The sequence below is a fragment of the Lissotriton vulgaris genome, chromosome 10 (genome assembly GCF_964263255.1).
Source record: "Lissotriton vulgaris chromosome 10, aLisVul1.2, whole genome shotgun sequence".
Lineage (NCBI taxonomy): Eukaryota > Metazoa > Chordata > Amphibia > Caudata > Salamandridae > Lissotriton > Lissotriton vulgaris.
The window spans coordinates 173,323,209-173,336,711 of record NC_141698.1 but is presented as its reverse complement, the minus strand read 5'-3'; the positions used below and the strand labels follow the sequence as shown (position 1 = coordinate 173,336,711).

Genomic DNA, 13,503 nt, shown 5'->3' with positions numbered 1-13,503 from the left:
GTGACAGAACAATATGCCAAGTCGGCAATACCAAAGTATGAGTCCCATAGTCATAGAAAAACGTTTCATACAAAGGGCAAATCACTGCCTCATTAAGAACACTCTAAAGAAAATCCAAATCTCCAACAATACTAATATAGGCTGTAAGCAACCCTACCAAATCCCTTCCTTCAGGACTAAAGTATAACATAAACAAACGTCTCAAAACTCACCAACAAAAACTTCAAGTAGATCAATAAATTTACTTCTTTCCACAATAGCGTATAACTAAACACTGTCCTCATATGCAACAATAGCGTGTAGCTTGGCAGCTTAGAATGCGGTTCAGCAGGTTACTAAAACAAAAATAAAAATTCACAATAAAGTTATAAGTATTAATTCACTACCTAGTAAATCCTTTCACACGCATACACTCAACAGACTGCTATATTACCTGTCCGCTGTCATTCACCTAGTCTGGCAACAAAGTATCGACGATATGCGCAGTCCATTTCTGTAAACAATAAGACACATTTACACAAACGCGGTGCCAACCACCAAACAAGGCGTACTCTTAAAAGTTAACATTCATATCCACACCGCACATCAGGGCTTACCGCGTATCAGCTTGGACCCGTCCTCTACGATTCCGGCGTGTTGCACACGCGCCATCTTTGAATGGCTTTAAATAGTAAACAAAATCACGCGCCATATTTGACTCACCGAACCTTCACTAAAACGATTTTAAATCTAAAGCAAACTCTCAGTTTACTATCAAAACACTCTTGAGCAAGTTTAACATCCTCAACACTGGTCCAATCTCATAAGTATGCTAAATGATAAGTTACGATGCACTTAGGCGTCATAGGTAAATAGATGGTCGGCGAAATTACGCGCGCCATGTTTGAACGTCCAGAACCTCCGTTTGCGATTGTAAGTAACAGCTAGTCCGTAATGAACTGCTATTCGCACTGCCGAAACCTAGAATACCTAGGTTACACATCATAAGACAACATTATCTCTAACAGTCGTTCGTGTGCACATATCCTTTAACCAAGTCAGAATCCACAACACTATACCATCTACCAATATTACTATCACAAATATCCAATTCAAACCTTTCTTTAATCAAATCTAGCACTGTCACGATGAATAGAAACAGACAAACAACATGCCTGATTGCGGGATTTTGCGGGAAAAATAATTAAAAAAGGGGTAGAAGAAAAGAGCGTTAAGCTCAAAGACCAAGGTACCACAAACCATAGATAGGAAAACCAAAGTCGGAGGGGGGTACAGTATAAAAGAGGAAAACAAACATGTACATTGCATATTTATCAGAATAATAATATACACCCACAGATTACAGTATACAGATAACATCCCTTCAGATCCTCACAATGGATACCATTCTTATATCAATTTTAGCAGTCATGTCCTAAAAAATATTCAAATTCATTGTCAACATTTAAACCTCGCTCCACAGCTTTAAGCTTCATCAGCCACATCACCTCTCTACGTCGAAGTTGCAATTGCCTATTCCCACCCCTGGGATCGCGTTTGTCATGATCAATCCCATGGTAAACAAATGTATGCTTCTCCTTTTCTTGAAAATTCCTAACCATATGAGAAGCGATAGGATAACGGGTATCACCTGTTTTTAGAGCTCTGAAATGCTCAACCATACGCTCTCTAAGTTTCCTAATCGTGCTACCAACATATATTTTGTTGCAGGAACATAAAATAACATATACTACAAAAGTAGTATCACAATTAATAAACATTTCAATGTGGTAGTCACCAGTATTATTATAGTTAAATGTTTTAACCCTTGCCTTGGCCCATCTGCACGAACTACATCTGCCACATTTATAAAAACCTTTTGTCTCAGTCAGCCAGTTGGGCTCAATGTTTTTAATAGGGTAACTAGGGCTGATGTAGTTAGACAGTGTACGACCCTTCCTGAAAGTTAAACCAGGTCTATCCCCAATAAAGGGGAGCAAGTCCTTATCCATCTTCAATAGATGCCAATGTTTCTTCATAATATTGTACAGTTGAGCACTCTCACTTCTATAATTAGTAATGAAGCGAATCTTAGTTCAAAGTCTTAGATCTCTTCAGTTTATTAACTCTCACTATAGCATCATCAATCACCTTTCTCTGGTAACCACGTTTCAAGAATCTACGTGTCAAGTCTGTGAGGTTATGCTGGAAATCATCTTCATCAGAACAGTTACGTCTGGCCCTCACCATCTCACCATAAGGTATAGCATTTACCTGTGTCACAGGATGGCAACTATGGGCATGCAACACAGCATTACAGCTGGTAGGCTTACGATACATGCGACTACACAAATTACCTTCTTTAACGTACAGTTCAATATCTAAAAACGTGATGCTGTTCTTGTCATAATTAGTAGTAAATTTCAAATTAAGCCTGTTGTCATTCAAATAGTCAAAGAAACCTTTGAGTTCATCAGTTGATCCAGTCCAGATCAACAGGCAATCATCTATATAGCGCCCCCAATAATAAATAAACTGCATCCATTTTTTGCCTGACGGGCCCCAGATCATCTCCGCCTCGAACCACCCCATAAAGAGGTTCGCAAAGGACGGAGCGAATCTGGAACCCATCGCAGTCCCAAGGCGCTGTCTAAACCATTTGCCATCAAATAGAAAGACATTATTTTGTAAGACCAATTTTGTCATCGAGAGAATCATCTGATTGTGATCATAGAATTCAGCTGATCTATTACTTAAAAAGAAATCCAAAGCTTGAACTCCCAGATCATGATTAATATTAGAATATAGTGAAACTACATCTAGCGTCACTAATGTCATGCTCTCATCCCACACAAGGTCACACATCAAGTTAAGAACATGTTTAGTGTCCTGTATAAATGAAGGTAAATTTTTAACATAAATCTGTAAAAAAGTGTCTACATATTGGGAGAGACGCTCAGTAGGTCCTCCAATCCCTGAAATTATGGGTCTCCCAGGAGGGTTGACTCTGGACTTATGTATTTTTGGCAATGTATACATACACGGTGCCTTGGGTGCCACAACCTGTAAATACAAATATTCGTCATAATCAAGGAGTGTTAAGTCATACCAGATCTTAAGTTGGTCGTTGATAATTTTAGTCAGTACCGGCATTGGATTACTCTGTAACCTTTCATAATATTTAACATCATTCAATTGTGAATAAACTTCATCATTATAGTCTGAGGTATTGAGAATCACCACATTCCCACCTTTGTCAGCTTTGCGTATTGTAATCTCTGAATTACTTGTAAGCTCTTTAAGTGCCAACCTCTCACCAGAAGTCAGATTGTCCTTATACTTCATCCTGCTGTACTGACTTCCGGTGTCAATAATTCTGTCAATATCAGAATTAACAGCCTTATAAAAAGCTTCAAGGGTACTACCAGATGAGATTTTTGGCGTCCATTTCGATTTCTCTTTTAAACCACTTCCCTCACTATAGAATCTATCAACCTCCAAATCATCTAACAATTTCGTAATTGTAACCGGATCATCTTCTCTTTCTGTAAGTGAGAGTAATAATTGAGTCTCCTTCAAATCTTGAATGCTTAAATTGCATAGTGGTTTAATTTTTTCATTCCTAGTTTTTTCTGGCACATTTACAAAGATTTTTTTTAATTTGAGCCTCCTAACGAATCTAAACAGATCAATCTTGGTTAAGTACCAGTCAGAAACAGTAACAGGACAAAATCCCATCACTCTATGTAGTAAACTGATCATATCATCAGACAATTCAGTTGAAGACAAATTCTCAATCACAATATCTTCACTTACATCAGCATCACCAACCATTAGGGCTTCCAGGGTCTCAGTCTCATCCCTACCCTTCCTCCTTGCCCTCCTCCTGCCTCTTCTCCCTCTCCTAGTTTTTTTACATTCGACTCCCGATTCCTTTCTAATTCCCTGTTCCCACGGCGCAGTCTGCGTACCTCCACAAAAAAATTATTCTCTGGTGTTTACTTGGAACGGTTTTGATAAGATTCCTAGAACTATCATTCAGCTCCTGAATGATAGTTCTAGGAATCTTATTAATATTCTAATTGAAAATGCTGAGAGAAAAATAGCTAAGTTATTAGTTGAGATTCAAAAGGTGGAGGATGAGATAAAAGAACTGAACCTCCCTGAGGCAACTATACTTAACTATACTACTCTGGATCAAAAGCTTAATGAATTACAAACTGATATAAAGCAAAGGAAGGCTAGAAAACTTAAACGCGATGAACGAGATTATCGTTCTGGTCGCGTCTACACCTTTGCTACAAAATTTGACTATTTGGTCAAAACCGTTCCAAGTAAACAGAAGAGTGGTACCGCATCCGCCAGTAGCAGTGACCCTGGGTCCAGTATTGTTTCGAGTAGTGATATTGAGGACAATGTTGACTCCCTTAATCCCCCCACACCAGAGAATAATTTTTTTGTGGAGGTACGCAGACTGCGCCGTGGGAACAGGGACTTAGAAAGGAATCGGGAGTCGAATGTAAAAAAACTAGGAGAGGGAGAAGAGGCAGGAGGAGGGCAAGGAGGAAGGGTAGGGATGGGACTGAAATCCTGGAAGCCCTAATGGTTGGTGATGCTGATGTAAGTGAAGATATTGTGATTGAGAATTTGTCTTCAACTGAATTGTCTGATGATATGATCAGTTTACTACATAGAGGGATGGGATTTTGTCCTGTTACTGTTTCTGACTGGTACTTAACCAAGATTGATCTGTTTAGATTCGTTAGGAGGCTCAAATTAAAAAAATTCTTTGTAAATGTGCCAGAAAAAACTAGGAATGAAAAAATTAAACCACTATGCAATTTAAGCATTCAAGATTTGAAGGAGACTCAATTATTACTCTCACTTACAGAAAGAGAAGATGATCCGGTTACAATTACGAAATTGTTAGATGATTTGGAGGTTGATAGATTCTATAGTGAGGGAAGTGGTTTAAAAGAGAAATCGAAATGGACGCCAAAAATCTCATCTGGTAGTACCCTTGAAGCTTTTTATAAGGCTGTTAATTCTGATATTGACAGAATTATTGACACCGGAAGTCAGTACAGCAGGATGAAGTATAAGGACAATCTGACTTCTGGTGAGAGGTTGGCACTTAAAGAGCTTACAAGTAATTCAGAGATTACAATACGCAAAGCTGACAAAGGTGGGAATGTGGTGATTCTCAATACCTCAGACTATAATGATGAAGTTTATTCACAATTGAATGATGTTAAATATTATGAAAGGTTACAGAGTAATCCAATGCCGGTACTGACTAAAATTATTAACGACCAACTTAAGATCTGGTATGACTTAACACTCCTTGATTATGACGAATATTTGTATTTACAGGTTGTGGCACCCAAGGCACCGTGTATGTATACATTGCCAAAAATACATAAGTCCAGGGTCAACCCTCCTGGGAGACCCATAATTTCAGGGATTGGAGGACCTACTGAGCGTCTCTCCCAATATGTAGACACTATTTTACAGATTTATGTTAAAAATTTACCTTCATTTATACAGGACACTAAACATGTTTTTAACTTGATGTGTGACCTTGTGTGGGATGAGAGCATGACATTAGTGACGCTAGATGTAGTTTCACTATATTCTAATATTAATCATGATCTGGGAGTTCAAGCTTTGGATTTCTTTTTAAGTAATAGATCAGCTGAATTCTATGATCACAATCAGATGATTCTCTCGATGACAAAATTGGTCTTACAAAATAATGTCTTTCTATTTGATGGCAAATGGTTTAGACAGCGCCTTGGAACTGCGATGGGTTCCAGATTCGCTCCGTCCTTTGCGAACCTCTTTATGGGGTGGTTCGAAGCGGAGATGATCTGGGGCCGGTCAGGCAAAAAATGGATGCAGTTTATTCATTATTGGGGGCGCTATATAGATGATTGCCTGTTGATCTGGACTGGATCAACTGATGAACTCAAAGGTTTCTTTGACTATTTGAATAACAGGCTTAATTTGAAATTTACTACTAATTATGACAAGAACAGCATCACGTTTTTAGATATTGAACTGTACGTTAAAGAAGGTAATTTGTGTAGTCGCATGTATCGTAAGCCTACCAGCTGTAATGCTGTGTTGCATGCCCATAGTTGCCATCCTGTGACACAGGTAAATGCTATACCTTATGGTGAGATGGTGAGGGCCAGACGTAACTGTTCTGATGAAGATGATTTCCAGCATAACCTCACAGACTTGACACGTAGATTCTTGAAACGTGGTTACCAGAGAAAGGTGATTGATGATGCTATAGTGAGAGTTAATAAACTGAAGAGATCTAAGACTTTGGACAAAAAAACAAGTGATGTGACAGCTAAGGATACTAAGATTCGCTTCATTACTAATTATAGTAGTGAGAGTGCTCAACTGTACAATATTATGAAGAAACATTGGCATCTATTGAAGATGGATAAGGACTTGCTCCCCTTTATTGGGGATAGACCTGGTTTAACTTTCAGGAAGGGTCGTACACTGTCTAACTACATCAGCCCTAGTTACCCTATTAAAAACATTGAGCCCAACTGGCTGACTGAGACAAAAGGTTTTTATAAATGTGGCAGATGTAGTTCGTGCAGATGGGCCAAGGCAAGGGTTAAAACATTTAACTATAATAATACTGGTGACTACCACATTGAAATGTTTATTAATTGTGATACTACTTTTGTAGTATATGTTATTTTATGTTCCTGCAACAAAATATATGTTGGTAGCACGATTAGGAAACTTAGAGAGCGTATGGTTGAGCATTTCAGAGCTCTAAAAACAGGTGATACCCGTTATCCTATCGCTTCTCATATGGTTAGGAATTTTCAAGAAAAGGAGAAGCATACATTTGTTTACCATGGGATTGATCATGTCAAACGCGATCCCAGGGGTGGGAATAGGCAATTGCAACTTCGACTTAGAGAGGTGATGTGGCTGATGAAGCTTAAAGCTGTGGAGCGAGGTTTAAATGTTGACAATGAATTTGAATATTTTTTAGGACATGACTGCTAAAATTGATATAAGAATGGTATCCATTGTGGGGATCTGAAGGGATGTTATCTGTATACTGTAATCTGTGGGTGTATATTATTATTCTGATAAATATGCAATGTACATGTTTGTTTTCCTCTTTTATACTGTACCCCCCTCCGACTTTGGTTTTCCTATCTATGATTTGTGGTACCTTGGTCTTTGAGCTTAACGCTCTTTTCTTCTACCCCTTTTTTAATTATTTTTCCCGCAAAATCCCGCAATCAGGCATGTTGTTTGTCTGTTTCTATTCATCGTGACAGTGCTAGATTTGATTAAAGAAAGGTTTGAATTGGATATTTGTGATAGTAATATTGGTAGATGGTATAGTGTTGTGGATTCTGACTTGGTTAAAGGATCTGTGCACACGAACGACTGTTAGAGATAATGTTGTCTTATGATGTGTAACCTAGGTATTCTAGGTTTCGGCAGTGCGAATAGCAGTTCATTACGGACTAGCTGTTACTTACAATCGCAAACGGAGGTTCTGGACGTTCAAACATGGCGCGCGTAATTTCGCCGACCATCTATTTACCTATGACGCCTGAGTGCATCGTAACTTATCATTTAGCATACTTATGAGATTGGACCAGTGTTGAGGATGTTAAACTTGCTCAAGAGTGTTTTGATAGTAAACTGAGAGTTTGCTTTAGATTTAAAATCGTTTTAGTGAAGGTTCGGTGAGTCAAATATGGCGCGTGATTTTGTTTACTATTTAAAGCCATTCAAAGATGGCGCGTGTGCAACACGCCGGAATCGTAGAGGACGGGTCCAAGCTGATACGCGGTAAGCCCTGATGTGCGGTGTGGATATGAATGTTAACTTTTAAGAGTACGCCTTGTTTGGTGGTTGGCACCGCGTTTGTGTAAATGTGTCTTATTGTTTACAGAATTGGACTGCGCATATCGTCGATACTTTGTTGCCAGACTAGGTGAATGACAGCGGACAGGTAATATAGCAGTCTGTTGAGTGTATGCGTGTGAAAGGATTTACTATGTAGTGAATTAATACTTATAACTTTATTGTGAATTTTTATTTTTGTTTTAGTAACCTGCTGAACCGCATTCTAAGCTGCCAAGCTACACGCTATTGTTGCATATGAGGACAGTGTTTAGTTATACGCTATTGTGGAAAGAAGTAAATTTATTGATCTACTTGAAGTTTTTGTTGGTGAGTTTTGAGACGTTTGTTTATGTTATACTTTAGTCCTGAAGGAAGGGATTTGGTAGGGTTGCTTACAGCCTATATTAGTATTGTTGGAGATTTGGATTTTCTTTAGAGTGTTCTTAATGAGGCAGTGATTTGCCCTTTGTATGAAACGTTTTTCTATGACTATGGGACTCATACTTTGGTATTGCCGACTTGGCATATTGTTCTGTCACACTTGGGAGACTTTGGTTTTACTCTTGGTGTTGGGTACCTATTTCTGCTTTACTATTATTAATTTCACTAGTTTTGGTGACTGTTTGTGATTAGTCAAGATTAATTTAGTGGTTGTACTGCTTTATAAGTAATTTAATTTAGACCTAATGTAGGTTATTGTATATGCTTACAGCCCTGAAGAAGTCAATTGTCATACACTGACAAGACGAAACACGTGTTGGCTGTGTTCATGAACTACTGTGGAAACCTTTATGAAGTAATAAAGAAGAAGAGTGAAATACACGGATTTCAACTTTACTTTTTGGACTTTTCAATTACATTTGAGTGCTTGGTGGTAAATGTGCATTGACTTCTAGAGTGCTAGGAACATCTTGCAGGACAGCAGCAAACACAGGCTTTCCTGAAGGGGAAACTGCTTTATTACCACTGATTCAGCTCTTCTCCTTGTCAGAGGTTTCTTTTGATTTCAGAAGCATTCTAAAGTTCTGGGGGTTTAGGTCTAATACTTATACCCTTTTTTTCCCTTTGAAGTCTGTGTAAGAGAGTCCTTCCTGGTCCAGCCACACTACAGGGGGTGGAGACCGCATTGCGCAAGGCAGCCACAGCCTATTCAGGTGGTAGTGACAACTTCTCCCACCACTGTTTCTCAGCAAGATTCATCAGCATATGCAGGGCACTCCTCATCTCCCTTTGTGTGAGTGTCTGTAGTGAATGCACAATCAGCCCCTACCAGTCTAAAACCAGACGGTGACTCCACAAGCAGGCAGAGGCACAGGATGGTTAAACAAGAAAATGCCCACTTTCTAAAAGTCACACAGATTTAAAAAAGTGGCATTTTCAGACACATGCTCTAAAAGAAATGTTTACTAAAAGATGTATTTTTTTAATTCTGAGTTCAGGGAACCTAAACTCCATTTCTCTATAGTTTCCTAATTGAAAGTTACACTTGTAAAGTATTACAAGGCAACTCCAATAATCACCTATGGGAAAAACAGCCTTTCAATAGCGAAAAATAAAATGCACAGTATTTTATTATCAGGAAAGGTAAAACACACCACTACTTGTCCTACCTTTTACGTACACCGCACTCTGAACATGGAACTACCTTGGGTCTAACTTAGGGGTGACTTATATGTAAGAAAAGGGAAGGTTCGGGTCTGGCAAGTGGGTGCACTTGCCAGGTCAACATACAGTTTAAAACTGCACATGCAGACATTCCAGTGGCACGTCTGATACACATTTGAAAGGCTATTTGTGTGGGTGGCACAATCAGTGCTGCAGGCTCACTAGTAGCATTTGCTTTACAGGCCCCGGGCAAACAAAGTGCACCTAACTAGGGGCTTACCTGTAAATAAAATATGCCAATCATTGATAACCAATCATAATCACAATGTATACAGAGAGCATATGCTCTTTAGCACTGATCAGCAGTGGTAAAGTGCCCAGAGTCTTAAACCCTGCAAAAAGGGGCAGGTTCAACAGCAATAAATGCAATGCTTTCAAATTACTGTAACCATCATGATTTATGTATTTTCTCATTGTTGCTCAGTGGATGAAAGCGTATGTAGCTGTTGTGTCCTTCATAAAGAATACATGACTACATCTTCACTCTTAGCAGAAACGTAGGTAAGCATCTGTTTGGTGAGCAGGTTTTGCCTAGTTAGACTGTGTTAAATGATGCTCCGTACTGTGTGTGTTGCAGCTGTTGGGGCCTGCAGACCTGACTGGAGGGAGCTGGACGATGAGCTGATGAAGAGCTGTGCTCTCTATGTGGATTCCAGGGAGGCAGCTTCGCAGGAGTCCGGAGACATTTTGCAATCAGGGGTAAAGTCTTACAAGCGAGTGTGTCCTGCTGAACCTGCCGCACAGTGTACGCTTTCTATAGGCAGTACATGTCTATGCAACAGAGCATATACTCTGCCGCCAGTACTTGTCCATGCAATATGGTATATGCTTTTTATCAGTGGTACAGAGTTAATGCAATACAGTGTATGTGTATTCTTTATAAGAGCAGTACATAATGTCTATACAATACAGTGTATGCTTTCTATCATCGGTAGACCCTCCCCATGCAATACAGTGTATGCTTTCTTGATTGGGATAATCTAGACGTGAAACTGAAATTCGATTTAGAACTGGAAAATGATCTGATGGAAGCACAGTGGTCCAAAGCATACTTGCATATGAAGAATGTTTCTTCCAATCTCATCCTTAAGTTGAAACACTTTGGGTATTTCCATCTAATTAGCTGATCCTCTAAAAATCGCTCTCAATAGTATTGTAAGCTATCAGTTTTTTTTACCCACAATGCCACTCTAGACAGAGGCCTGCCTTATGCAAATCAGTACTGACCCAGCTCCTTATTGGAATGTTTTTACAGCCAGGCAAGGCCCCCTCTTGAAAGGAACGCAAGCAACCTGAGACCACAACAGGCATCCGGATTGTATGTGCTAAACCCCCTAATGATATTTTGTCCCTGACTTGTGTCCAACATTCCTAAATTCTAAATTCTATCTCCAAAATCCTGCTTCTTGTGTAGGGCGGTGCTTTATGTGTGTTAGAAAAGAACTTGGTTTTATACTGTAGATCTTGTGTTCATCCCACCACCTGGCCCTGCACCACCACTTACCTCTCGAGCTGCTGACAAGCATTACCATCTCCTTGATTTTCTACTGTCCTCTTGACATTACTCCACCGCCCGCCCTCTTGTTCCCACCCACTGACCTTCCAATCCAATGTTTTCCCCAGAGAAAGTTATGTTTACTAACACGTCATACTAAGACAAATTCCAAGTTGGTATCCTACCCTGCTTTTCTGGAGGATTCTGAGTTGCGTGTTGTTCAATGTTTAAAAGAATATGAGACTTCTACCACTGAACTGAGTCAGGATTCTAGTGGCCAACTGCTCATTGCTTTACAAAAGTCTTTTAGAGCGGTGTTGTCAGCTACATTAGCCGGGTGGATGAGATGGTTGCTGGCGGAAGCAGCTATTGACATCTCCACTTTTGGAGCACATTCCGCTAAGGGAGCAATAGCATCAAAGTCGAATACTTTAGGTTCCCACATAGAGGACATTATGAAGTCAGCAGATTTGTGTACCGAATCAACATTTTGAAGGTTTTACTATAAGCCTACTGTGGATGTGACATCTGTTGTGGTAATGCAGTTTTGAACAAGCATAATCGGAGCCTCCGGTCCTGACATAGAATGAAAAATGCTCTAGCTTACTCATCAAGAATTTTCAATTCTATTAAGGACAAAGAGCCAAGGATTATACCACCAAATATTTGCTATTACTATTTTAATATGCATTTCATTGATTTTCAATAACAAAGTTTTTGAAACAGTGATGATTTATTTTCCCACCCTGTGATTTTGGAAGCATTTTGTATTACCTACATTCATTTACAGGCTTTACGGTGTTCTTTTTCGGAAATGAACAGAGGAATGGGTGAGAGAGTGATTTCGGCTACAATCGCTGTTCACTTATGAAAAAAAGAGGTCAAGTACGGCTTGTTTCATTCTACGCTCCTGAGGCTCCAGTTCAGAATTTGGCATCTGGCCCGGTTTGGTTTCTCAACGTCCCTGTTGGATCGCCTGGAAGTTATTGAATCCATCTTTGGATTGCTTAAGACTTTTGGTGACTATGTGGTTTTCACAATGGACACTTCTGCATTTATGATATTATGTTCCAAAGAAATAGGACACAAAATGGAGTCATATATACTTATATGGGTTGCTTTGTAGTGATTGGGGCATGTGGCATGTGACATATTTGGGTACATGGGCAGGTTCGTTTTTGTTTATTTGATTGTGATTGGCTGCTGATAAGTTACAGTAAAGAAAAAAGGATTATCTTCGCATCTGTGTCCTTAATAGAACTGAAAATTCTTTACGAGCCAGCTAGAAATTTTTTCATTGCCATTTCTCTATGTATGTATGTGTAATTATTTCTATAGCCTGAACCCTGCCAAAGGGCAGCGGAGCGCTGTACAGGGGCAAACACCAATACAATTGGCATTTTTAATGCTTAGTTGCTGATGTGCTGCACTTTAGGGTACATGAAAATAATGCTCTTTGGGTAGAGAGAGGGCGTGACTTTCTCACTGAAACACACAGTAAATCTGCAGATGCTGCAAAAGCCAAACTTCATTGGTGGTGTGGTTTCCACACTCCCCGGTTAATAGATCATCAAATGCCCACAGTTTCATATCCCAGATTTCCAGTAGCTTCTCAAGTATAGTGCCATGAATAGTACCCAAGTGGCATTTAAAGAAAAAGTGACATCCGCCGAGTAATTTTTGTCCGTTCACTATGTCAATGCAATGTACATAATGTGTAAACACCACGATCATTATACTGAAATGTGCACCTTTATTTCACAGGCAGAGATTTTTGCAGAGCTGGGTGAAGTTGTGAATGGAACAATGCCTGCCCTCACTGAGAAGACGACAGTGTTTAAGTCATTGGGTGGGTAGAGCACATTTCTGTGTGTGCGGACATTGGTCTTGTAACCAGGGGTGTAACACAGGCCCCCGCGGTGAGGGGAGGCCCCACGCTCCAGGGGGGCCCCTCACTCTCAGTGGTAATAAATTATTTAATAGTTAGTGCGCAGTACCTCCGTGCCGGCTCTTCATAATTAAATGGTGTGTGGTGACGTGACGCGCAGTTGTCTATGCGTCTGCGCCGCGCTGTGCCGCGCCTTCAGGGTGATGGGGGCGGGGCTGTTGCCACAGTCATGCACATTATAATTCAAAGTGCGCGTGACTTCATTGAACTAGTACTGACTCAAGGTGCGGCCGCCACAATAATTATAGTAAGCGAGAATGAGTACTACTAGCCTCCTCCTGTCTTCTGCTGCAGCCAGGTGAGTGTCATATGTCCGAAGCAGCCAGGCAGGCAGAGTTGTGCTGGTCTGAAATGCGAGCCGCTGCACGCTGCCCTGTTGGTGCCGCTCACCGTCCGTCGGAAGTGGAGAGGCTCAGAGAGGTGGGCAATGGAATGGAATCCTGCCTGGTATGGGGCCCTGCCACTCCTCTCCACTGCAGATTTCTCCTGTTCTTTACCAGGTCCGGTAAGC

The 13,503-nt window shown here is 40.2% G+C and overlaps 1 protein-coding gene across 1 annotated transcript in view; it reads left to right on the top strand.

The window, feature by feature from the left end:
- CRYM (crystallin mu) overlaps window positions 1-13,503 on the top strand; it is a 92,420-nt gene that overhangs the window by 70,985 nt on the left and 7,932 nt on the right. Inside the window, exons 6-7 of the mRNA XM_086940816.1 lie at window positions 10,127-10,248; window positions 12,809-12,893. Coding sequence (XP_086796942.1) covers window positions 10,127-10,248; window positions 12,809-12,893 — 207 coding nt within the window. The remainder of the gene's footprint in view (window positions 1-10,126; window positions 10,249-12,808; window positions 12,894-13,503) is intronic.